At 49.9% G+C, this 26,756-nt stretch overlaps 1 protein-coding gene across 4 annotated transcripts in view; it reads left to right on the top strand.

The window, feature by feature from the left end:
• The window catches only part of EHMT1 (euchromatic histone lysine methyltransferase 1), a 106,261-nt gene that overhangs the window by 55,420 nt on the left and 24,085 nt on the right, over positions 1-26,756 (top strand). For all 4 annotated transcript variants that reach the window (XM_025864925.2, XM_073890019.1, XM_025864924.2 and 1 more), the window contains 8 exons: positions 2,229-2,360; positions 5,886-6,031; positions 10,664-10,807; positions 12,083-12,309; positions 13,088-13,261; positions 14,582-14,664; positions 15,780-15,886; positions 22,181-22,303. In XM_025864925.2, coding sequence (XP_025720710.1) covers positions 2,229-2,360; positions 5,886-6,031; positions 10,664-10,807; positions 12,083-12,309; positions 13,088-13,261; positions 14,582-14,664; positions 15,780-15,886; positions 22,181-22,303 — 1,136 coding nt within the window. The remainder of the gene's footprint in view (positions 1-2,228; positions 2,361-5,885; positions 6,032-10,663; positions 10,808-12,082; positions 12,310-13,087; positions 13,262-14,581; positions 14,665-15,779; positions 15,887-22,180; positions 22,304-26,756) is intronic.

Here is a 26,756-nt window from a genome sequence, read left to right as displayed (position 1 = left end):
CTGTCTGTCTTTGAGTCATCCACGTTGTAGTACCAGTGGATCGTTGGCCAGGAATGATTCCGTGGTTCATTCTTCACCTGTTGATGGACGTTTGGGCTCTTTCCTGTGTTTGTTTCTTACATTTGTATACAGTCTTCATTGATCAGACACTTTCACTTATCTCGGGTAAATATTTAGGAGTGGACTAGCTGAGCTGTATGCTATATGTCTGACTTTAGGGAACTGCCAAGAGGTTTTCAGCCAGAGACCGGAGTACCACCCTCTCTCTTTCACGTTCCCACAGCGGCACAAGAGCTCTGCACCTCTGTGTCCTTGTGACACTCATCAGGGTCGGTCTCTGGTCCCAGTGCTGCTGGGGCACCGCAGGCCTCACCGTGCCTTCACTGTGTGTTCACCTCGTTGAGTAGTGAGGCTGCACACCATGGCCTTATGTAAGGGTCTTCCCTTGGTAAGGGTCCTCTGTTTTGCCCATTTAAAAATCAGATTGTATACTTTCTCACTGACTTGGAAGAGTTCCTGCAAGATTTCAGATACAAGTCTTTGATTATGTACACATTTTGCACATATGTGTGCCTAGTAAAAGTTTAAAAAAATTTGTTGAAGTCTAATTTATGAATTATTTTCTTTTAAAATTTCTGCTTTTTATGATCCCAGGAATCTTTTACTAAGTCAGGTCACAAAGATTATGTCCTGTATTTTCTTCTTGAAGTTTTACAGTGTTAGGCCTGATGGCGTGCATCTCTGACCCATTTAAGTTAGCGTTTGTGTGTGGTCTGCGGCAGGCTATTCCCCTGTTGCGTGTGGATGCCCAGTTGTTCCTGCCCCATTGCTTAATTTGACTTGTTTCTCTGGGTCACCCTTCGAACCTTTGTTGACAGTATATGTGTGGGCTGTTTCATTTGCTTGTTTATCTTTACGCCAGCACCACAGAGCCAAGGAGCTTGTTCTGATTTCCACAAACACTGGCTTTTCTTCTCCAGCCCCCCGATGCACAAGTAGATTTGCTAAGTGGATGTCAGGGAGGCAGAGCTAACCCCTGAAGCACAGAGGAGAGCGGTCTGTGGAGCCCGTGAGCCTCCCGTGAGCGCCGTCTCTTCCACTCATGTTTCCTTTCCTCTTCACCGCGGATGACTGGCCAGTGTCTTTTATGCTGGCTAACAAACTAACAGCGTTGGTAGACGTAAGACCTGCGTGCTAAGATGAGTGCTTGAATGTTTATTCACATAGGGGCTCAAATTTTATTTCTTTGTAGGGTGTTTAAAGCTGCCCAGACTGCTCGTATTCTTCACATGCGTGGTGATGAGCTGAGCTCTCACAGTGGCTGGCTTCGAAGGTCCTGTCTGTCCATGAGCTCAGATGTAGGAGGTGGCATGCGTCCATGGGCCCCGGGTGCCACACTGCTCTGTATTATGGCTCACTTATTTCTGATCACTGACATAATATCAGTGACTAGTATTTGGAAGCTTGGCTGTGAAAAACAGGCACCTGCCCTTTGCTAGTGTTAGATATTATCCTGAGTGAGTGTGTACTGTTCACAGGCTTCCTCCGTGAAGTCTGCTCACAACAGCAAGAACCCATGTGGGTTCTCCAGGAATGGTGGACAGGCCTCTGGGCAAAGGAGGCCTGAGTCTGGGCAGCGCCCATTTCACAGGCCTCTCAGTTGTATTCAGATTGCATTGCCCTCTAGAGCGTGATGCCCTTCATAAAGCACCATGTCTGACAGGTGGATACGTCCCTGCAGTCCTGCGTCCTTTCCCTTTGAATCCCGAACTCAGATGTCTGTGGGATCGGGCAGATTTCCCAGCAACGCTGCACCTTTGGGGTGGCTTCTCAGTTACTTTACATCAGCTGGTCTTTCAAACCTGCAAATCAGAGAATTTTCTGTTTTATTTTTAAAGTAGTAGTTACAGATCATTTATATACTATGTTTTTATGTTTCCTTGATTATTTGATCGGCCTTTATCTGACGTGTAGTTACAGAGAAAGATGTTTCCACATGTCAGTTCCTTGTTTTTCGTGATACAGCTCCCCCTCCTGCCATGAATAGTCTGTGGAAATGGGGGAGTTGGCAAAATGAGGCGCAGGAAAGAAAATGAGTGAGGCTGCAGTGTCCTGGACAGGGGTGGTGTTGGAGTTGGTGGTTTTGAATGGGTTAATTAGCATTCCCCATGGTCTCTGCTGGAGAGGCGGCCCGCGTGCAGTGTTTCACAGGCCCCTTCTGAATGCAGGTTCCGAAGCATATACGTCATCTTCAGGAAGCGCAGAGCAAACGGCGCCTGGAGACAGCACTGGGTACATGGAAGTCTCTCTGGACTCCCTGGATCTCCGTGTCAAGGGGACGCTGCCCTCACAAGCAGAAGGTGAACCTCTGTGCCGTGACCAGGCCGGGCACCATCTTGCTCTTTGTTTGCTGGGGGCAGCCTCATATTAACGTGATGCCCTCTGGTGGGTAATAATGAAACGTTCGATTAACTGCATCCCGAAAAGGTGGCCGAGTGGATGCACTGGGGTGTGTTTGCCCAGTTCCCCACGGCATGGGAGTGAAACATCTCCCATAAGATTAGGTTGTTGGTGGTCGTGGCTTACAACATGTCCCCCCGTCGGTCAGACCCATTTTTATGTAGGGTTCCTGCTGGAGAGGGGTCCTCCTGCCCTGGCTGTGTCGGGAGATACACTGTGGTTTAATTTTGAATAGCATGGCTTTGTCATCGTCTCTGATTGTGATTGGTGTTCAGGTGTGTTCTGTGCTGAAACAAAGGGTACACCTAGTGCGGGTTTGGGCCTTGAAGGGGCAGGCGTACCCACAGCTCACCTGGTTCTGGGCCTGGAATGCTGGGGGTGCGGACAGTCAGCTGGCTGGAGTTGTGCGGGGCTTTCTCTCCACCACTGTTTGCTCTCTTTGAACCATTTAAAAACCTTTCATCCATGAAAAGGAACTAATCACTGACTATTTTGGAAAATCTGTGTAAAATGTAATATGGGGAAAATGTAAAATCCCAAAGGTATTTACATTCCACATGGACCTTGCAGTTGTGGGTTGTGCGCTGCTATAGGAGTTTAACCTGTCAGTCTTCAGAGGACAAATAACTGGCTTTTTAGGGTTTTGAACACTAGAGAAATTCTGATCACCTCTTTAATGTGGGAAATCACACCTTTAGCGTAAGACACATTGTAGACTTGTCCATCAGAGAAACCATTTTTCTTCTTCTTGCACCAAATAGAGTAGAACGCCTCTCTAATGCCCTGAAGTTGTTGGCAGAGTTCCCTCATGCTTGCTTTCCACAGGAAGGATAATTTTTCTAAACCTGCTTTTAGGTTTGTTTCAGGAACTTAGGGATTTGGATGTAAGCTGGAAACAGTATTTCATCTAATCAGATTTCCCCTCTGCTGTGCCCCCGTGGTTGGAGGTGAGGAGACAGCGGGGAACACAGTGAAGACTCCTGTTGCTCACAAGCACAGTGACCTTGGGCTTGCCCCAGTGTGTCAGCTGGGCAATGGGGGTTGTGTGCTTATATTCTCTTTCTGGTGAAAGCAAGTGCCAAACTGGTGGGAGCCAAGTTGGAGAAGGAGGAGGAGAAAGTGAAGGCTTTCTTAGATTCTATGACATTTTGTAAGTTGACTTCCTAAACTTTATTTTTCCTTGATTGGTAACCACTGATTGATTAGTCAGTGATTGGTCTGTCCAGTCATACTTTTGATTTAAAGAATCAGCGCACTGAAGACACAAGTTGCATTTGCAGCCAGGCCTTTTTTTTAGTGTCTGAGTTTTGGACACTAAACTGGGGGAGAAAGTTGTGGAGCCCGAGGCTGGACAGGAGGGACAGAGTGCCTCAGGCTCACTGGAGGCCTAGGGGGTGTGCTCCGGGGTGTGCTCCGGTGATGGGTGCAGAGGGCAGCTGATGGTTCTGGGTCATGGCTCCAGAGGGTCCAGGCTTGAGCCTTCAGAATTGTTTGTGCACAATCAGAATCCGCTGCTCGCATGTCCTTCTTCTTGGCATCTTTGCTGCTAGGTGTGCTGAGTTGAAGTTGAGTAACATTATGGTCCCAGCAGATGATGGCAGGGGGAGGCCAGGAGTGGGTGACGTGGAGATTTGGGGGGGAGCCAGAGCTCAGTGGCAGTGGGCATTTAGTGGGGTTCTCTTGAGCCGTTCCCTTGGCGCCCCTGGTGGCTCCCACTGCTGGAGACGGGGCACACCCCATGCTCAGGAGGCGTCTGAGCCACTGCCGCATTGTCCGTGTGTGGGCTTGGTCCTCACTCCTACCCTTGGCCTTCTCAGCCATGCTGGCCGGCCCCTTGGGCAGCCTGTGTCTTCCTTGTTGTAAAATGCAGTTGCTAAGCGGAGTCCTCGCCAGGGCTCTCCCAGTTTTAAACTTGTGGTGTTGCTAATGTTAGTTCTAGCTCACCGCTTCCCTGTTTCCTCTCACCGTGAAGGAAGGGAGTCAGTCTCTTGGGGTGTAGGTGACCCAGAGGCTCAGCAGTGTCACAGGGCAGAATGAGCATGTGGGCTCCTGCTGTCAGTTATGGAGGGCCCTGCGTCCTGAGTCTCCTGGTGAGGACCAGCCTCAGATTACACAGAAGGGTAGTGGTGGGCAGTGAGGGCATGTCCTCCAACCCATGTGGGCCCACGTACATAGGTGTGGCAACAAGAGTCCATTAATCTTGCTGCCTTTTTTTTCTTTTTTTTCCTTTTCCTTTTCTTTTTCTTATTTTTTTTTTTTAAAGATTTTATTTATTTATTTGACAGAGAGAGAGAGACAGTGAGAGAGGGAACACAAGCAGGGGGAGTGGGAGAGGGGGAGAAGCAGGCTTCCTACGGAGCAGGGAGCCCGATGTGGGGCTCGATCCCAGGACCCCGGGACCATGACCTGAGCCGAAAGCAGACGGTTAATGACTGAGCCACCCAGGTGCCCCTCTTTCTCTTATTGTTTTAAGTAGGCTCCACACTAGGCTTGAACTCATGACCCTGAGATCATGACCTGAGCTGAGATCAAGGGTTGGACACTCAGTGACTGAGCCACCCAGGCACCCCAAGAGTCCATTCTTCTTAACTAAGAGAGCTAATGGCGAGCGTTGGAGATGTCAGTCACCTTATGTTTCTACTTTGGCTGTCTCACAAGAGGAGAACATGAAATGTGTCTTCCTTTGGAAGCAGCCGGACCCTGTTGCCAGGTTGGATTGAGGGGTCTTTCTGGCAGCCAGCCTGCACCCCCACCCCTCGAGGCCAGCCTGGCTCTGGCTGTGCTCATGTGTGGGCTGCAGGCCCTCCTCCCCTGGTGTCTTCACCGCAAATTGGGGATGAGAGGGAGATAAGATGTACCACCCTCATTACTGCTGTCACTGTTAGCCTAGCGTCCGTCAGCTCTTCCCTCCTCAGTCTAGCAAACATCCTGGGGAGTAAGTAAACCCTCATGGAATCGGATGTTTCTTTCTGTGGCTGCAGTTCTAAAACCAAGTGAGGAGAGCAAGGTCTTAACATGTATTACATGCTTTTTTGTGTGAAAACCAGAAGATTTAGAGGTAGCTAATGAAGGTATAGTCTCTTTCTGAACTTAGGCCCTGGATCCTGAGAACATGGATTACCAAGTAATTCCTGGGAGCCCGGCTGCTGGTATGTTAGTGGGAGAGGTTTCCTCTCCGTCCCGCCGGCAGCGGACGCTCGACAGGCGGGCGGACCCCCCTGCTGCGCCTCGGTGCTTGTGCCAGCAAAGTAGTTGGCGTTGTTTTCTTTCCTCCCACGTGAGGCTTCCAGAAAGACTGTGTCATTGGTCGCTTTCTGGACTGCCGTCTTTAGATGGGGACTTCGTGCCACTGAATGTGGTGTGGAAGCCTGTCTGGGTGTGCGCTGTGCTGTTGGTGACACTCACGTGTGTTTGTGTGACTTCAGGGCTGGCCAATGGTCCCGACGTGGTGGAGACAGATGGCCTTCAGGAAGTGCCCCTCTGCAGCTGCCGGATGGAAACCCCAAAAAGCCGAGAGATCACCACTCTGGCCAACAACCAGTGCATGGCTACGGAAAGTGTGGACCACGAAGTAAGCGAGCTCGTTTCCCTGCAGCAACAGGACGAGGCAGGACCCCAGAAGTACGGTAGAAATGGCAGTCTTGCAGGCCTGCCGTCCCTTCTGCAGCTTCTGGTTGGACCCCTGGACACAGGAGAGCTCCCCTCATCTGCTAGGGCTGTGTGGCACCCCAGAAACACACTTTACACTGGATAGACAGAATAAATAGCTACTTGGTTTTTTTCCCCATTTTTCAGAGTAAGGAGTTGGTGTCCTAACATTCCCAGGGGCTTGTGTTTCCCCCTCCCATCCCTCTCTCCTTTCCTTTAGCATCTTAGGGACTCATGGTCTTTTCTGTATTCAGTTGTGTTGTAAAATGAAACAGAGGTCCAGAAAACAACACAAGACCAATGTTTGGTCTCATGAGTCTGTCTGGGGCGAACACCCTGATACCCTACCACCAAGGTTCAGTCTCTTACCGGGGCCTAAATGGCCCCCATTCTGCCATCTGTAGTGCTCACCCCCCTGTGTTTTCTGAACATCCTTACCATCCATATGTAAACCCGTAGACACTGTTGTCCTTTTGTCTTTTAATTTACACATACCCCCCCCTCCTTTTCTTTTCCTTTCAATTTTTCTGTGGAACAACCTGGGCCATGTGGCCACATCACCTGGAGTTCATGGATCCTGCAGTCATGGTGCTCTTCAGCTGTTCCTCTGTCCCCCTTGTACGTCTGCAGCTGAATGCAGAGATGGTCAGACTCCTCACTGCCTCTGCAGGACTTCAGGAGGACGTTAGCCCAAGGCTTTGAGATTTCCTGGAGGCTGGACCACACTGGCCCCAGGCCTCCCTGCGGGGTTTCCCAGTGAGGATCTGGTGTTTCACTGTCCCTGTCCTGGGATCCACGAGACAGTACCTCTGTCTTCCTCCCCCTCATGCTCCAGTGTTCATGTGTCTCGTGGCTGAATGGGGTTTGCCTGCAGACACTTGAGTCTTGCGGCCACGGTTGATTTTGTTGTAAATGTTGTCTTCGGGTTGTGGCTTTGCCGTCTAGTTGCTATTTTATGTGGGATTCCAGGAAATTTTTAGGCCACTGCTGTTTTCCCCAAAATTGTTTTGTGGTCTCCCTATCTCGTGTTTAGTTGCTAGCAAGCAGCCCTTCCCAAAACAAACTCCTTTGTCTTTTTATTTTCTTCGTGAGACAGCTTGTTGAAGTACGCTTCGCATAGTAAAAGTCATCTTTTTGTGTGTGGTTCTGAGTGTTGGCAAGTGTGTATAGTCACATGACCCCCACTGCTGTCAGGAACCTGCTCTTTGGGTCGTCCGATGCTTTTCTGACTGTCCGTTCTGTTGCTGAGGGAGGAGTGTTAGATTCTTCAGCCACATGGGTTTCTCCTTCCAGACCCATTGGTGTGGAGGCTCTGCCCCGTGCACCTGCGTCTGGTGCGCTGTCCCTCTGCAATCCCAGGAGACACCTGTGCCGAGACGTCATGTGCCTGGTCCTCACATAAGCCCCTAGGTTTCCTTGGATTACTGTCTGCAGGGTGCATGTTCCCACCCTTTTACTTTTCACTTGTCTTTGTCTTTAAAGCGGATTTCCTTAGTCTCTGTTCCTGAATCTTGTTCAGACCAACCCCACCTCATGGCGTTGTTGCTGTAGTTGGGCTGTGATCTGATGTCTTCACGGTGTTAGGCTTAATGTCATCTGTTACTCATTTTTCTCTTTTTTGCCTTTTGGATTGAATTTTTTTATGATTCCAATTTATTCCACTACTGGCTTTATTATGTACGTCTTCTGATGTCTGCGGGGACTGCCCCGGGGTTTCCAGCACGCGTCTATACTTTGTTCCAGCGTACCTGCACTCGATGCCACACCCGTTGACGTGGTGTAAGGATCTTACGGTAATGTGGTCCCAAATCCTCCCTCCCAGCTTTTGTCATGCGTTTTAATTTCATATGTACCACAGGGTATTGCTGTTATTTTTGCTTTAAATAGTTGTCTTTCAGATTGCTTAAACATCAGAGTAGTCTTTGGTTGACTTTCATTTAGGCCTGCCCCAGGACCGCCCCCCCTCTGTTGAGTCGGAGCCCCAGACGCGGCTGTCCTAGCCGCCCCACGCACAGCTCGGTGCCGACAGCGAGTGCTCTCACTTCCATGGGCCTGGAAACGTGTCTGTTCTGCCTTCGTCTGGGGAGGTATTTTCATGGGCATAGAACTCTCAGCACCTGCAAAGGCTGCTGCTGTGTCAGCCTCCATGGTTTCTGACGAGGATGCTGGCCGCCCTTCCTATCTTTGTTCCTCTGCTGTGGTGTTGAGTTTTTCTTTGGCTGCCCCAGGGTTTCTCCTGTCTCTGGGCCTGGGTGCCATGGTTTGGCTATCTTTCCCTTTCGATGCTTGTCCTCTTTCAGTCTCTCTGAGCCTCTTGGCCTTTGATCTGTTGCCTGCTTGTCCCCGAGCCTTCTCGCCTGGCAGCCCTTAACTTCTCAGCCTGGCTCTTCTCCCCTGTCTGGCACTCTGGTCATATGTACGTCAGCTTATGCGATATTGTCTCAGCTGGTGGGTGTTCTGCTCTTTTTTCTGTTTCTATTTTAGGTTTGGGTTAATTACATTGACCTTTTTCAATTCAGTAATTTCTTCCTTGTGGAGTATGCTCACGAGCCAGTCATATGCATTTATTTGTTTCCATATTTTTTATTTCTACTGTTTTTATTTGACTTTCTAACATTCCTGGTGTGCTTGGGTGGCTTCGGGCCACCTCCCAGTCTCCTTCTGTAGCCTGCCCTGGCTCTTGGCCGTGTGCTCAGACTCCTGAGCAGAACCCCTCAGCCGCAGCACCTCTGCTGCTCTGGACCAAATGATTCTCTGTGCAGGATCATCCTGTTTGTAGTCACATGTTTAGCGGCATCTCCTCTCCTGCTTATTATTGGTAACTGTAAATGTCCACAATGTCGTTAGATGTCAGCTTGACTGCGTCTCAGCCTCAGAATTCCTACTGTCTGCCCGTGCCAGTTCTTCACGCTGGTTCTCCCGGTCTCCCTCCCCTGGGACGGCCACTTTGACCTCTTTGAATTTTTCCTTGTATTTTAAATTTTTTTCCATAGTTTTACATAACCCACTTTTCTGCTGTCATTTCTTGACTGTCTGCTTAAGAGATCCTGTCTGTTGGTTTCTGACTGTGGCGGGGGTACTCTCCTTTCTCATTACCTCACCTGCAGTCTGCATTCTGTCTTCATTTTTGGTTAAAACCGTATTTGTGGTTTTCATAACACACTATGGAAATGCTCACGGCTGAGCCAGAGGCATGTTTGGATTACATTTCTTCTGCTAAACAACTTTTTATTTTCCTGAGTTAATAATTTTCTCATTTTTTATTTTCTGTGTACCTATTACAGATTTAGTCCCAGACCGATGGAATTGCACATTTCTGTGGCATTTTCAGCACGTCAAGTCTGCCTGGGTCATAACTTTCTCGTCTTGGTTGTGCATAACCGTCGGTAGCTTCTCACAAAAGGTTGCTGGGGAGATAAATATCCGAGACTTTGTATTCTGGAAACGCTTTCTGTCAGTCCGGAACTCCGTGTTGGACACGTTTCCTTTTATATTGGGATTGCTCTTTGTTCTGTTGTTGCGCAGCACTCGCGGCACGGCTGGGCTGGCTTCCTGCTCGCGGTCCCGCTCCCCGGCCGGGAGCGCACTGGTGTCCCGGCTGCCGCCGCCTCCCACACAAGCAGGGACGGGCGCGTCCTTCCAGCTGGTGTACCCTTGCCTTCTCTCCGTTTTACCTTTACTTTAGGTCCCCTAGATGGAGCCTCCAGTTTTCTTCTCCATTTTCCAAATTTTTGTCTGTTTGCTTCACTTTCAGAAAATTCCCCATCTTTCTTCCAGCACTTCTGTGGAAATTTCCCTTTCTTCCACCTTAATTCTAATTCCTGAGAGCTCATTCTTCCCCAAGCGTGTCCTCCTTGTAGCCCGCCGTTCCAGTGTGGGAATGGCCATGACGTCTGTCTCTTCACGGGCACGCTGACCGTCTCCTACACACCGTCCCGACCTGTAGCTCGTACGCCTCAGACGGCTCCTGGTTTCCGCCTCGTAGCTTTAGTGTGTGCTTTGTCTTTGCTGCTCCCACTGGAGCAGACGTTGGTCAGGGAAGGTGGGTCTGCACCTTGTTGTTCGCTGAGTCTGCATCACTTGGTGGGGGTGGGGGGCACCGTCAGCTGAGCCGTTGCAGGGCAGATCATGGGGGGCCTGAGGCCGCTGTGGGGGTGCACCTGAGCCACACTCGCCCGTTGTCCGCAACTAACCGGTAGCCCTTTGTCTGGTGTTTTGCTCTGGCTGCCCTGACCACTCGTGGGGCTCCATGGATTCGATTCACAGGATGTTCCACTGCTGGCCCACGACGTCCTTCCTGTCTGGCCTGGTGTACGTCCATTTGTCCTCCGTACCTGGCCTACACCCCAGCTTGCCCCGGATGTTTCCTCAGTTCACCCAGTTAACCACCTGCAGTGGACCCTCTGACACTGCCTGCGGCCACCTGTCAGGCTCACTGTTCTGTTCTGGCAGACTCGCAGAGGACGGAGCCCTCAGAGTCCGCCTTGGACTCGCATCTGCGCCCCTCCCAGCCTCTGACGGCTCTGTTGCTGACCCTGGTCTTGTGTGATTACAGCTGGGCAGGTGCACCAACAGCGTGGTCAAGCATGAGCTAATGCGCCCGTCCAGCAAAGCCCCACTCTTGGTGCTTTGTGAAGACCACCGGGGCCGGATGGTGAAGCACCAGTGCTGTCCCGGCTGTGGCTACTTCTGCACAGCGGTAAGTGCCCAGCTCGCCTTGCGGGTCCCCGGCTCAGCAGGCTCATGCCAGTGCTCCCTCCCTCCCTCCCCTCCCTGGCTGACTGTTATAGCAGACACCTCCCAGCAGCTCCCTGGTCTGGGGCCCGCCTGGAGGCCCCCTCCCACGATACACTCTCCTCTTGCTTCGTGTGAGTCTGCCCTCAGCCCCCCCGCCCCCCGCTCACTGTGTCTGAACGCACAGCGGCCTTGCTCCTGGGCAGGGCCTGCCTGACTCTTCTGCTTTGCCGTCATCTCTTGGTTTTAGGGTCTTCTCTGTCAGTTACTTCATTCCACATATACCCATGCCTAGGGTGCCCATAAGAACGTGGGGGTCCCTGCAGTTCACTTGGCCCACAGCGGAACAACCACCTGGGTCAGGAGGCTCTCTGCAGTGGTTGCTCTTGGGATTTCACACCTGTGTGCCCTTCGTTGTCTTCCACATCCTTGTTGCTCCTGCTGGAAAAGAGGGAGACTGCTTCTCTGGGTCCAGTGACCCAGCTCCCAGCAAGAGCGCACTACTCTTACTGCTCCTCATCCTGCTGGAGGTTTACCTCCTTGGTGCCGGCGAGTCCTTTTTTGAGGCTATCAGGTTTGCCTGAAGTGCCCCCCGGTGATGCTGGGTAACCTCTGCGGAACACTGTCCCTCCTCTCTGTTCCAAGTTTCTCTTTCCTGGATTGTCCTCTGGGGGTCCTTCTTGGGACCTGGTTTTCTGGGCAGTCTCTCTCGGGTTAGAACAGCCGGAGAGTGAGGCCTTGGCCTCCTGGGGTGTGGGGGGCAGTCACGTGGCTTCTCCCCACTTTGCTCACTCTCTTTAGAGCAGCGGTGGAGCAGGGTGGGGGTCGTCTGGGTGGGTCAGTCAGTTAAGCATCCCGCCCCTTGGCTTCAGCTCAGCTCACAATCTCGGTTGTGGGATTGAACCCCGATCAGGCTCCGCACTCGGCGTGGTTTCTGCTTGAGAGTCTCTCCCTCTCCCTCTGCCCCTCCTGCTCTTGCTGTCTCTCTCTCTCTGTCTCTCTCTCAGATAAATAAATCTTCAAAAAACAAAAACAAAAAACAAAGCAGGGGCACGTGTGGACACACCACAGACATAGGACATGGGTCTCCTGCTTACTTAGCCAGGGACTGGGAGCCCCAACTGGCCTCTGGGCCCCTGGCCCCACACCACGCTCACAGGCAGGTTCAGTAGCACTTTGTTTACTTTCATGCATGTTAGCCCTAATTTTAAACAGTGATTTCTTGTCTTCCCATTTTCAGGGTAATTTTATGGAGTGTCAGCCTGAGAGCAGCATCTCTCACCGCTTTCACAAAGACTGTGCCTCTCGAGTCAATAATGCCAGCTACTGTCCCCACTGTGGGGAGGAGATCTCCAAGGCCAAAGAGGTGACCATCGCAAAAGCGGACACGACCTCCACCGTGACGCTGGCCCCCGGGCAGGACAAGAGCTCCTTGGTGGAGGGCAGGGCTGACACAACCACGGGCAGGTATGTGCCCAGTGCAGCCTTGGTCAGCTCCTCTGGAGACCTATGTGTCTTTAAGTGCTGACCCCTGCATGTGTGTGTGCACGTGTCCTCTGCCCCTGCGGGAGTGTCTCTGCACGTCCGTGCACGTCTGTGCCCCCTGCACACCCGTACATCTGTTGCATGCGAGTGTAATATGAAACATTAGCTTTAGCTTGTACAGTCAGTTACTGCGTTATATTTTGAAGGCCCTAGCTAAATGAGAAAATAATTTTGTTAAGGGAAGGGTTCATATTGGGAATATAAAACATAATAAATATTATACTGATACAGAGAAAAGTAATACTTTGTCGAAGGCTGCTTAAAAGAGCCTTGAATTGTAGACTTATCAAACAATATTGGGAGGAGGCCGAATCTTTCTTGTTCTGTATTAACCCTGCTAATCTATAAATGAATGTAACATGACTTGAATCAGATTTCCAGGAGGATTTCCTCCCGCTGGCAAGAGCAGTGGGTTTGAGAGCTCCAACTGGGAAGTTCATTCACAAAAGCAAACTTGAATGTGGTCCTGGAAACCCTGGAAAAGTTGCCCTTTTGCTTTGAATGTCACTTTCTTTCTGGGAATTTGCCCTGAACTGGACTTTGATCCAAGGACTGAACAGAGAGCGAGTCTGGAGCTGTTTTCACGCTCAGCTGGAAGGGTCCAAGTGAATCATGTTCTGTGTTTTCATTGGTCTCCACAAGAAGTGGAGTTTTTCACGTGTCTACAATTCAGCATATCGTTTGTTTCCTACCCCTGAAGCACTGCTGGACCACCGCTCTTGGAGGACGGCAAGCCGCAGGGCACAGCCCCCCAGGCAGCCGAGGGCTTCGACCCCACGGGGCCTGCCGGGCTGGTGAAGCCGGCCCCCGGCCTTTCCCAGGGACCAGGGAAGGAGACCTTGGAAAGTGCTCTGATCGCTCTGGACTCGGAAAAGTAAGAACCAGTCTGCGTTTTCAGATGTGGCTCAGGGCCTGACCCACTGACATCTGCCCATCTGGACATTCCTTCCTGCAGACTTCTCTTCCCTCCGTGTCAGCCACTGGGCCGTTTGCGCCTGTGCGTCTGGAAACCCCCCAATGCTTCCAGTGCTGCCATGGTCGCACTTCCCAAGGGTCTGCACCCTGTGTGGCACCCCCTGAGGGTCATTGGGCTCCCCCATGGGGTCATGGTGCATTCCCAAGGAGGTCACTGTAGCATTCTTCAGCTTTTTGATAAATGGTGTTCATCAGGACAATTCACATATTTTTACACTATTTCAGGAAATTATTGCAAGCTGTCCATTACACTAAGAGCAAAAGGTGACTTCTTTGAAGTCATAAGTGAGGACAGTTCTTGTGAGGCTTTTACAAACATTTCCCCTGGGTATTGTTGACCCCCTGGTGTTGGCTTCAGGACATAAGAGCAGATGCCACTTGGCTGATTCCTCATCTGTGAGTTGAAGGGTTGGATCAAGTGGCTCTTTAGGCTCACCTGCCAACTCTCAGATAGTGCAGCCCTGCATTAGGGCCCCAAGTCTGTGACCTGTGAGCCAGGCAGGTATCCTCTCCCAGGGAAGCCCACCGGCCGAGTTCACCAGGGCCTCAGGCCAGGCCACGTGTCCTGCCTTGGGACAGCACGCCTCTCTGCCGGAAGGGGCGTATGTCATGGTGCTCTTGATTAGGGGAAGCTCAGCTGTTAGGACACACTGCCCAGTCCCCCATAGTTTCATTCTGTCAGTCTGCAGCCTCATCTGTGGCCCTGATGTTACGGTGACTGGGGGCCCCCCGCCCCGCTCGCCAGGCCCAGGCCGCAGCTGATGTTACGGTGACTGGGGGCCCCCCGCCCCGCTCGCCAGGCCCAGGCCGCAGCTGATGTTACAGTGACTGGGGGCCCCCCGCCCCGCTCGCCAGGCCCAGGCTGCAGACTGCTGAAGGGGGCGGGCTGGGCCGGGTGTGACCACACTGCCACCTCAGGGCCTCCCTTGACCCCACGCTACAAGGAGATGGTTTACTCTGTTGCCACAGTGCACAAAAGCCTCAGGAATCATTCTCCTGCTGTGGATGAAGAGGGGAGTTGCTCATTTTTGTTGTTTTTCTCCTGTGGGATGCCTGAGACTGGTTGAGTTTGGTGCCCTTGACCCTGAGGCATCAGCCGCAGACACCCCAGGCCTTCCCGTCCTGCAGCGAGCTTCTGTGCATCTGCGGGCGGTGGCAGGCGGGCTGGGAGCCCGGTGGGGCCACCCGGTGGTCACAGCCGTCCGTGTTTTCCCCACAGACCCAAGAAGCTTCGCTTCCACCCGAAGCAGCTGTATTTCTCCGCCAGGCAGGGAGAGCTGCAGAAGGTGCTGCTCATGCTGGGTAAGCGGCCTGCCACGTCCGCTGGGGCCCCGGGGCCGGTACTAGTTTGTTACCTTTTCTTAGGAGGTGGGTCTCTCTCTTTTTTTCTTTATCTGTCTCTCATTTCTCTGACCTGTGCTCAGTGTAGTTCATCCTGTGCATGACGTTCATATTCTGTTATTCGTGATAATAGAAACATTTTCTATGAATTTCTCATTTTAAAAGAGGAATTAGGTGGATGATTAAATTAAGAGCAGTTATAGATTCAGCAAAAGGAAGATGAGCGAGCTGGGGCCGATTGGGCTGGTGGTAGGAAGGCAGGTGCCAGGCCTGTGCTGGTCGAAGCCAGCCGTGGGCAGAGCAAGACGCTTTACACTGATGTCTGCGCACGCGTCTCAGGGCTGACGTGCCTGCCGGTGCTTTCAGACCCTTCCCAGCTCTGCTCCGGTCAAGGAAGGGGCAAGTAATTCAGTTCTGAGCTCGCAGCTCGAGGCTTTATATCTCTGGGGTGAAAAGAATGATTAAAAATCCCTTCACTTGACAATCAAAGAAGAAACTCAACGATTTGTTCCAAAAACGTAAGTTATTTAATGTTGACCAAAATGGCGGTTTTAGTCCTTTTCCCCCGAGGCTTGGTGGGGTGCTGAGGTTGCCTGGCTGCTCTGTGGCCGGTCTGTCAGCCGATCGTCCGCGTTAGGCCTGCCGGGACCGTGTGCACCAAGCCACGTGTGTGTGAGGCTGCCCAGTGGGCCTGTTGTCCTTGAGCTTAGCAGGTGCCCCCGGCCTGGGGGGAAGGCTGAGAGCAGGGGAGCTTGAAAATACAGAAGGGACCGCAGAGGAACTCTGGGAGCCCTTGAGTGAGACAAGGACAGTGAGTGAAGGGGGGTTCATATTGTTAGGTGGTTCCTGGCAATAGACCCACATGTTGAATTTTGTGTGAAACTAGCGTACTTCTTTGGAATCTTCCAACGTGTTTGGAGCCTGGCTTCACTGTAACCTAGACTCGGGATGGTGTTGTGTGATGCTGGTTCTCGGTGGTCGTCCACATGTGCTTTTACCAGCCTTTGTGACCACCCTAAAGTGGTGGGAACCAGAGGCTGCTTCCGAGATAATCGGTGAAACCTTTTTCTTGACAGTTGATGGGATTGACCCCAACTTCAAGATGGAACACCAGAGCAAGCGCTCCCCACTGCACGCCGCCGCAGAGGCCGGCCACGTGGACATCTGCCACATGCTGATTCAGGTCGGACGCACGGCTCTCCACGGAGCCCTCCACCCACTCCCTCTTGTCTTTGTTGAGTGAAATAAAATGGGATTCATAGTTTAGAGAGCTAGAAAGTCCTACAGCACTTCCTGGCTCTAAGAGAGAACCAGTGTTTCTGTCCCCCTAGCCCTGGCCCTGATGTCAGTCCTGCAGCTGCTTCTCTGGCTCCTGCTAGACCTGTCGTCTTTGTTCCCATTCTACATTCAGGTTTCAGTATTGATTACTGACTTTGGAGCGTGGAAAGGCTTGGCCTTGGCTCACATACCCCCCACCCCACCCCCAGTCCTCCCCATTTGATCATGTCCCCATGTTGCTGAGATAGCAGCAGCCCTTGGGTGGGCCGCAGCGCATACGAGAGCCGTAATTGTCGAGTGCTTCTGTTGTCTCTTGGCCTCCTGCTGACTCATCCCTAACCCTCCAAACAGACCGCCTCCTGTCTCTGTGTCACCTGCAAGCCCTGTTGCTTGCTCCCATGTCCTCTTTCTCTGGGCCAGCCCTTCCCTGACCCTGGCCCTGTGTTGGGTCCCTTGTCTGCTGGAGACCACATTTTCAGTCTGATCCTTTGTCTCCGATGCTTCAGGAAATTCCCTTTGATCCACTGGTCTGAAATCCCACTGCAGTGCAGTGGTCTTTTGACTCCTTTGGGGCATTTGGTGGGTCCTTTCAGTGTAGACATTCCTGTCCCTTGTTCTGGGGTTTCTGGATGCCCCCTTCCTCTCTGCCCTCTGGAGCCCCTGCTCACACGTTAGGCCTCACGGACTCGTTCTCTGGTCTTCGCTTCCTGCTGTGCACCTGCTCTTCATCTCCCATTCCACTTGCTGGGCAGTGTTCTTGACCTCACCCTCCAGCTCCTCCGGGGAATTTTTTTTTTTTTTTTTTTTTTTTTTGGTTTTTAAAAAATATTATTTATTTATTTGAGAAAGAGAGAATGGGGGAGAGGGGCAGAGGGAGAGGGACAAGCAGACTGTGCTGAGTGCAGAGCCCGATGACGGTGGAGGGGGGACTTTTGTCAAAAGCTTTTTTTGCATTAATTAATATAATCATATAGTTTTGCTTTTTTGTCTATTAATAGGATGAATTATATTAATTAATTTACAAATATTGCACTAACTTTGCATCCTTCAATGAGCCCTACTTGGTCATGATCAACTTTTTTATATGTTGCTGGATCTGATTTGCTAAATTTTTTTTTTTTTAATTTTTTTATTGTTATGTTAACCTCCGGGGAATTTTAATCTGTGCAGGCGCATCTTGAGGTCCAGAGTCCTCGCTTGCTCCCCGAGAGTTCCTTTTTTTTTTTTTTTTTTTCTTAAAGACTTTATTTATTTGAGAGAGAGAGCATGAGAGGGAAGAGGGTCAGAGGGAGAAGCAGACTCCCCGCCGAGCAGGGACTCGATCCCGGGACTCCAGGATCGTGACCTGAGCCGACGGCAGCCGCCCAACCAACTGAGCCACCCAGGCGCCCGAGAGTTCCTTTTTTGTACCTCTGTTCTTCCCTTGTTCCTTTGAAGATATTACAGTAATTTTGAAGTTTTATGCTGTTCTGTTCGTTTTGGTCTTTCTTTTTTAAAGGTTTTCCTCAAATGCCTGATGATTCCTGTTTGTTCACGTCTGAAGTACTAAAATGCTGGTGGAGGGTCCCTGCCTTGTCACTGTCGGGTGCCCTGCAGACACTGCTGGCTGGAGAGGGGCGCATGTGGGCTGTCTCCTGCATGTGCCTCTGTGGGAGCCAGAGGTGCCGATGGCCGGAGTGCCGGGGCTGCCCCTCCCTCAGCCTCGCGTGTGTGTCTTCTCTCCTGACGCCACAGCTTCTGCTGGTGCGTCCCCACTCACCTGGAGTGCTTTCTTGTCATTCTGACCGGTGCTGATGGAAGCAGCAGCTGTGGGCGGAGCAGTTTGCAATCACATCGATGTGTGCTTGCGTCTCTTTTACAGTAGATATACCTGTTAGTGTAGATTTCTAGCTTCCTCTCGTGCCAAAGAGCCTCTGATTTGGATGTATCTTGTTAAGTAGCATGTTGCTAGATTTTTTAAAAGCTCAGTCTGATAACCTTGGAATTTTAATAGGAACTTTTAGTTTAGATAATATTTACTGTGATTTCTATCATTTAAATATATTTCTGATGTTTTATTTTGTTGTTTTGATTCTTAGTCTCTTCAAACAGATATATATATATTTTTTAATCTCCTTTGTTGCCTTCCTTTGGGTTGGTATTTGCTTCAGTCATCTCATTTCCTTTCTCTTTACTCACGTGGAGGCTGTATACTCTTCTTTCTTGCCTCCAGAGGTCACTCTGTGATCTGGTGTGCAGGTGTCATGTCCTCCGTCTTTAGACAGGCAAGGTGAGGGAGCTGCAGATGCCAAGCTGCGGGGAGAAGGCCTTGCACTGGATTTTGGTGGGGAGGTCCATGGAGGCCTCGGGCGCGAGTTCAAGAAGCCTGGCAGGACTCGGGGGCAGCTGAGAAGGCTGCTCAGAGTGGTCCTGCAGGGGATGGTTCTTGGCGGTGACTGTGGTGGGTGGCTGATCTGATGGAGAATGAGCTCATTGGAGAGAGGTCAAGGGCAGAGCGGGCATGGTCATCGAAGCAGTGACCACGGGTGCAAGCGCTCTGAGGGGGAGAGGGCTGGGGGCCGGAACTCCAGGGGGACCGCTGTCTCGTCCCCGTTGCGAGGAGGGCATGGACGTGGTTTGTGCTTTTGCAAGGGTGGACTGGAGACCCAGCGCTGTGTAGGAGTGTTGCAGGACAGGGGCGAGGCAGGGGGTGGGGCAGGGTCGCCCTCATGGTCCTGTGGGCTGCCTTGGGTGAGGGGCTGCCCAGGCTCCTCCTCATCTCAGCGGCCAGTGTGGGGGCTTCTTGGGAGACGTTTCCCTGGATTTGGAATTCTGGGTTGCTGGTGGTTTTCTCTCACTTTGTTAAAGGAAAGATTCCACTGTCTTCCGGCTTCTGTGCTTTCTTTTGAGAAGTTAGCTTTGAAAGGATGTGTTTTCTTTTTGGTCTTTTTTTTTTACAGTTACAGTGTGTGTGTGTGTCTAAGATACACACAGAAAAGTTCTTAACATGTAAACGTCCTGTTAATAAATAATCGTGAAGGGCACCCTCCTCAACCCAGGTCAGGACACAGCCCTGCCCACCCCCCTGGAGGGACGGCTCTCCCGGCTCTCACAGCCTTGGTCTCTGCACCTCTGGTTTGATCACCATGTGGCTTACCTGTGTCTGCCTCTCTGCTTTATGCTCATCGAGTTGTGCAGTAGGACTTCTAGTGTGTCCTCTTCTCAGTCCAGGAGCATCGAGTCGCGTGGTAGGACTTCTAAGTGTATCGTCTTCTCAGTCCAGGAGCAGAAGCCCTACTTGTGCCTGTGGGCACGGGGGGACACTGTCTGTGCCCTGGTCCGGTCCTGCCCCTCCTCTCGTGTGAGGCACCGTCCTGGGAAAGCCGAGAGCTCAGGAGCTCTTGCCGTTCTGCAGCTTCTCTGTGTCTTAAACGGTTGCAAAATAAAATGTCACTTACTGGGAAAACCAGCCCTTTCTACTGTTGTTCTCTGTGACCCTCTGTGCTGACCTGATGTCGATGGCCCAGGCTGCTCACTCCCTGAGCTTGGGAGCCTGTGATTATGGGTATTTTTCTTCTTTTAGAACCTGAGCTTCTTTCCTGAGATTCCCCAGGAAAGAGGTGGGGTGGGTTTTTCTAGTTTTCTCTGAATCCAAGGGTGTTGTTTCTAGGAGGTTCAGCTTTGGTGGGTTGTCTCTCACCCCACACCGTCCAGTACGCCGACTCTGGCTCTGCACCATCTCCCCAGCCCCAAAGCAGCATGGAAGCTGCTGACTGGTGTTGCTAGCCCGCCCTCTTCTGGGTTCCTGTGCTCTCGGGGTTTGAGGAACATTCCCTCACAGCCAGAAGCGCCTGCGAAGGGCAGTTTTGAGATCTTTCCATCCTGTTTAACTTTCATCCTGAGGCCTCACTGGAAACACCTCTTGTTTTGTTCGGGCCCTGGCCCGCTGCAGTGTGGTGTGTGGTGCCACATGTGGCCGTTTGGATTTAAATGACAAAATTAAACGGAAGGAAGTATGTGCTCCTTAGGCACTGAGCGGCGTTTCCCATGCTCAGGGGCTGTGTGGTCAGGGTGGCTCTGCTGGTCTCGGATGCAGATGCAGCACATCCAGCTCCAGCAGTTCGTGCTGGCCTTTGGCCAGCCCCAGGGACATCCGTGGTGTGAGCATCCCTGCCACTGGTCATTCATGACAGCTGCCCTGGGTCCAGATGCAGGTCACCTCCCTCTGCTCCCCAACTCTAGGGTACCCCGTTGCCTTGTCCTCCTTGTGTGAGTGTTCTGTGTCTGTGGTTGCCGTCTGTTGGGAGTCTGTGAGGTGTTTCCTAACAGAGAAAGGTGTTATGTTCTGATGGTCACAGAGCCCAGAGGAGGGGGACAGAGCTCGAGGACCTGCTGTGGACTGCACACACCTCACGTGGTGCATGCACACACTTTGCACACCCACACGGGGTCTTGCACACTCTGCACGGTCATGCAGGGAGGTTTTGGGGAACGTGTGGGGGTTGGGGCTTGCCTGGTGTCCAGCACTTGGGCTATGGTGTGTCTGTCCTGGAGTCTGTACTAAGTCCATCTTGCTGGACAAACTGGGACTTTTCCCTTAAGACCCACTTCCCTGTTCTCACTATTCTCTCTAGTGGGAATGCCATCAGTCACGTGGGGACCTTCTGGTTTGACGTGCTCCCCTCTGTCCTCTCCCCTGTCTGAAGGTTCTCAGGGACTCCTTGGCTTTGTCTCTCAGGCTTCCCTACCTTTTCTTGGTGATGATCACTTTCTTCTGGGCCAACTTTTGTGGTGTCAGTTCTGGTTTGTCTGTGTGTCCCTATGAGGGCCTCTGTCACTTGTTGCCCCTGATTTCGGATGGGCACACTCGGAATGGGTCGTGGGTCCTCAGGGCCTGGTCTGACCCTGGTCTAAGTGAAGGTCAGGGGCCTGGTCCTCTGACCCCTGACCTTCTGTTAGTGCCTGGTCATCAGCTCTGCCTGTGGTCCCCAGCCCTGCCCTGCCCTCTGGAACTTGCCAGAAGTCTCGTTCCGGATTCCCTGAACCACCTCAGTCCCCTGGTTTCCCCGTGTACCACTCTGGATCTGTTTAAAAATCTCTTAACTCATTTTGTTACTTTTGTTTTTAACTACAAACAGTAAAAACAATACTATTCTCAGCCTTTTCCTAGTAAATATTATTTTATAAACTAAATACTAGCTTTTGGTACGTCAGTTTAAGAAATTAGGCAGTTTTACGCCCACGGGGAAAGGGTTTTAATTGTGAGACATCCAGTTTGCCTATAGCACACAACACATTTTAAAGTTGCACCTTCTTCTTAAGTTTCAAACAGACTGAAGTTTAAGCATACTTGCTAACCAGAGTGCCTAGGTGGCTCAGCTGATTAAGCACCTGCCTTTGGGGACCTGGGATCAAGTCTCCTGTCAGGCTTCCCTGCTCAGTGGAGAGTCTACTTCTCCCTCCGTCTACTCGTTCTCTCTCTCTCTCTCTCTCTCTCTCTCTCTCTCTCTCTCTCTCTCTCAGATAAGCATACTTGCTAGACCATTAGTTTTCCAAGTACATAGTCTATTGGAAGAATTAGAAATTGCTTCAAAATATGTAATATTGGAAATCAGCTTTTATTCTATTTATTTTGGGAAGCAGTAAAACAGCCAGAGAGAGAGATCACTGAGTCAGAATGTCCCTGTGGTCACTGTAGGCCAGGTCACTGCCCGCCTTCTGGCCCAGCCTTGCTGAGCAGCCCCCTCCACATCCCTCTTTGCCTGCCTTATTTTATTTTATTTTTTAAAGATTTTATTTTTGAGAGAGAGCGTGCACACACAAATGGGGGGAGGGGCAGAGGGAGGGGCAGACTCCCCACTGAGGAAGGAGCCCGACGCGGGACTCTGAGTGGAAGGCAGATGCTTAACTGACTGAGCCACCCAGGTGCCCCCTCCTTTTCCTGCTTTAGAAGGTTATCACTTCTCATTTCTAAAGGTATCGTCACTAATGTGCTGTAAACGTTTTCTGTCAAGAAAATGCTCTTCTTTAACCGAAGGTTTGACACTAGTAGAACAATCATGTCTTTGAATTCGGTTCTGAAGACTCAGTTACGGTCATTAGAAATGATATTAGCATAGCTCATGAGTTCTTTCAGCTTGCAAGTGTCTGAAGTGTCTGAATGCCAGGTGGGGGCTGCAGTGGGAGCTCTCTACGCACCTGAACTGTCTGGTTTCACTAGGCGGGCGCGAATATTGACACCTGCTCAGAAGACCAGAGAACCCCATTGATGGAGGCAGCAGAAAACAACCATTTAGATGCAGTGAAGTACCTCATCAAGGCCGGAGCCCTCGTGGATCCTAAGGTACGCATTCCTGTTGTGTGTAGAAATTTTTCAGAAAGATGAACAGGGGCCAGTTCCTTGTTGGAACGTCTTTAGGAATTGGTAGGCATCAAACAACCACCTATTTGTCTGAAGTAGTTATTAGTTCACCTTGTTGGTTACCAGTTTATTTGAGAAAATACTAGTGAACACTGGATCTACTGTGCCTCACAATAGACAAAGCAGCGAATAAGGAGTTTGCCATGCAGAGGTCTCTAGCTTCCTTCATTTTGGACACTTTCCCTCCTCTGACTTCCACTTGGAGCAATTAGCCACCCCCCCATAAAAAGCATCCAAATTGGGAAAGAAGTAAGATGATCTCTGTTCATAAATGGTACGATTTTATATGTAGAAAAACCTAAAGAATCCACACAAAAAAATCTAGAACTAAGAAATACATACAGAAAAGTTATAAGATACAAAATCAATACAGAAGCATCAGTTGTACCTCTGTACACTTGAGATGAACGATCCAAAGAGGAAATTCAGAATTCCATTTACAATAGCATCAAGAAGAGCAAAGTATAAGGAGTAAACTTAACCAAGTACACCGAAACCCCCAAAACATTGCTGAAAGAGATGAAAGAAGATGTAAGTATGTGGAAACGCATCCCGTGTGCATGGGTTGGAAGACTGAACATTGTTGAAGTGCCTGGACACCCAGGGCGAACCACAGGGTCAGTGCAATCCCTGTCAAAATCCCAATGCCATTTTTTACAGATAGAGAAAAACCAATCCTGAAATTCCCACGGATCTCAGGGACCCTGAAGAGCAAAGCAATCTGGCAGAAGAACAGAGCTGGAGGCCTCACGCTTCCTGACTTCCAAACCTACTACAGCAGTCAACACGGCGCGGTGCTGACATGAAGACAGACGTACAGACCGTGGGAGAGAAGGGCCCAGAAACGAACCCTCACCGATATAAAATGGTTCTCGGCAGGGTGCCAAGATCATTCAGTGGGAGGAAAGGGCAGTCTTTGTAACAAATGGTGCCAGGAAAATTGGATCTCCACGTGTCAAAGAATTCAGTTGGGCCCTTCCTTTACACCGTATTTATTTACTCAAAATGGATCAAAGACCTAAACGTAACAGCTAAAAACGTAAGTCTCTTAGAAGAAAAGATAAGAGTAAAATCCTCATGACCTTCATTGGATCTGACAGTGATGTCTTGGATGTAAGAGCAATAGCACAGATAATAAAATAAACTTAATCAAAAATAAAAACTTTAATGTGTCAGAGGACACTAAAAGTGTGAAGAGACAACCCACGGAATGGGAGAAATAGTCATAAATCCTGATGGGGGATTCCTATCCAAAATATATAAAGAACTCCTACCACTCAGTAACACAAATCCAACCCAATTCAAAAGTGGGCAAAGACTTTGAATAGATATTTCTCCAGAGAAGATCTGTAAATGGCCAATTAGCACATGAAAAGATGCTCAATATCACCAGTCATCAGGGAAATGCAAATCAAAACCCCAGTGAGATGTCACCTCCCCTTGGGGCAACAGTTATCTCAAAATGGAAAGTAAGTGCTAACAAGGATGTAGAGAAATTGGAACCCTCATGAATTGCTGGGGGGAATGTGAAATGATGCAGCTTCTGTGGAAAAGAGTTTGGTGGTTCCTCAAAAAGTTAAACATAGAACTACCATGTGATCCAGCAGTTCCAATCCTGGGTATTTACCCAGAGGAACTGAAGGCAGGGGCACGAATGGGTATTTGCACTCCCATGTTCTCAGCAGCCTTGTCCACAAAGCAGGAAGGTGGAAACAGCCCAAGTGTCCACCCACAGAAGGACAGATTAGCAAAAAATGGTCTGTGCGCATTATGGGGCATCACTCAGCCTTAAACGAGAAGGAAGACCCAGCACAGGTAAAGTGCTGAGTGAGACAAGCCTGTCCCAGAAGGACACATCCTGTAGGATCCACTCGTGTGAGGACTCAGAGTCGTCAAGTTGAGAGACTGCAAGTAGGTTAAATAAAGTTTATGGGGGCTGGGGTGGGGTGGGCATCCCTGCTTAGTGGGCACCGTGTTTCTGGTTAGGGTGAGTGGTGAGGGCTGCACGGCAGTGTGAATGGGGTCACTGCCACCAAATTGTACCCTTGAAAATGGCCACAGTGGCAAATTTTATGTTATATACATATGTACGCATAAATCACAGTAAAAATATAAAAATGATCTTATAGTTTCTCACATAAATATACGTTTTCCCAAAAACTTATGCTGTTAATAGTAATTTATCAACTTCCTTTTTTTTCCATCAAATTATCACTTTTTCTATTAAACATTGTTTTATAACGTTATTTGAGGTGGCTGCATTGTATTTCATGATGCAGTGGTATCACTTTTAGTCAAATTTGGTTATTGCTTAATATTTTCGTTTACAATTTTTTAAAGATTATTTTCAGAGGGAGAGTGTGAGCATGTGGGCAGGGGGAGGGGTAGAGGGAGAGAATCTTTCAAGCAGACTCCCTGCTGAGTGCAGAACCCGATGTGGGGCTTGATCCCATGACCCCGAGATCATGACCTGAGCCGAAACCAAGAGTTGGACGCCTGACTGAGCCACTCTGGCACCCCTGTTTTCAATGATCATTATACACACTGCTCCAGTTAACATTTTTTTAGCTAAGTTTATGCACATTTGATTTCTTTAGGACATATTTCTGGGTGTGGAATTGTTAGATTGAAATATTGAGGGTTTTTATATCTCTTCCTGAAGTATACACCAAGTGTGTCTGAGCACTCACTTCCAGTGGCGACTATGATAGGTTTTTAAAAAAATATTAACAGGAGCGCTTAGGTGGCTCAGTCGGTGAAGCGTCTGCCTTCGGCTCAGGTCATGATCCCGGGGTCCTAGGATTGAGTCCCATGTCAGGCTCTCTGCTCAGCAGCGGGGTCTGCTTTTCCCTCTCCCGTTCCCCCTGCTTGTACCCTCTCTCTCTCTCTCTCTCTGTCAAATAAATAAAATCTTTAAAAGAAAAAACCTTTTAAAAAAATATTAACAGTTTGGTATGCGCAAATGGTTATCTGTTTTTTTTTACTATTTTATTTAGCTTGTCTTAAAGTGAACACTTTTTGGTATATAGTTGTTTATGTGTGGTATGAATATTTTTTCAAGTTTTAGTCTTTTGCTTTATTTTTGGTGTTTATTACAATCTGGAAACCTTTAATTGTTTTATAAATGTCCATAGATAACTATTATTAATCTTCTCCATTATGACGGGTGGATGAGTCCCACGCATTTACCCCATTCTCTGCCAAGCCACGGATACTCAGCCTTGCCACAGGAGCTCGTGCCCACGCTGAGCACCACTGCAGAGGCAAGAGGTTAGTGTGCAGGGCTTTACAGAAGCACCTGGAACCTGCAGACAAAGGACCGGAGAAGTTTCAGTGGTTTGAGGGGAGCAGACGTCGAAGGGGACGGACGGCTCATGGATGAACTTAGCCGTAGATAGCGTGCAATAGAAGAAAGTGGTCACTGCAACTGAAGACCGCTCATTGAAATTACTCAGTCTGAAAAACAGCTTTTAGGACAGTTTCCAACTGATGTGTAATTGGAGTTCCCAGAAACAGGGGAGAAAGAATCTGATAGAAAAAAAAATATTGGAAAAAAAAGTGGTCATAAGCTTCCCAGATTTGGTAAGATAACAATCTGTAGATCCAAGAAACTAAGCCAACCCCAAACTAGATAAATACAAGGAATACCACACCTACACAATGTTGAAAACTGAAAACAAAGAAAATCTTAGAAGCAGCCAAAGAACGACACATGACATGTAGGCAAACAGCATTACAAAAAATCACCAACTTCTCATCTGAAACAATGGGGAAAGAAAACTCAAAAAAATTAACCCAGAAGGCTGCATCCAGTAAAAGTAACCCCCCCCCAAATAATTGTGGAATAAAACACTTTCAAGTGAACAAAAGCTGGTAGGATTTATTGATACATTTGCCCGAACAGGGGAGGTTCTCTGCGTGAGAGGCTGTCCAGGAATAGTGCCTGGGAAAGACCATTGTTTTCTTTAAATTTCCTGAAAGACAAAAGGCTGTTTAAAGCAGAAATATTTTCACAGGGTGGAGTTCATACCAATTTAGAAGTAAAATGGTCACCAACAGCACTGGGCAGGAGCCACGAATGCAATCCTGCTGTTGTCAGGCTGTCTTAATTCTGCTCTGGGAGGCGGTAGACATCAATCCAAGTGGACTGATTAGGGGAATATCATCGCCCCCAGAGGAGGTACAAAGAAAATAATTTAAAAGAAATACAGCTTTAAGGACAGTTTAAACAAATCTAGTGGAGGAAGTGGAGTACTAAGCAGTATTTGTAGAACTGCAGGCACGAAAAGAGGATCGAAGCCCCCACCCCGTCCGTGAGGACACCCCCCACCCCGTCCGTGAGGACACCCCCCACCCCGTCCGTGAGGACACCCCC

This window comes from Callorhinus ursinus, unplaced genomic scaffold, assembly GCF_003265705.2.
Source record: "Callorhinus ursinus isolate GAN/ISIS: 27379988/994484 unplaced genomic scaffold, GSC_fseal_2.0 scaffold125, whole genome shotgun sequence".
Classification (NCBI taxonomy): domain Eukaryota; kingdom Metazoa; phylum Chordata; class Mammalia; order Carnivora; family Otariidae; genus Callorhinus; species Callorhinus ursinus.
Note: the sequence above shows the minus strand (reverse complement) of the source record. Positions and strands in the feature narration are given on the sequence as shown.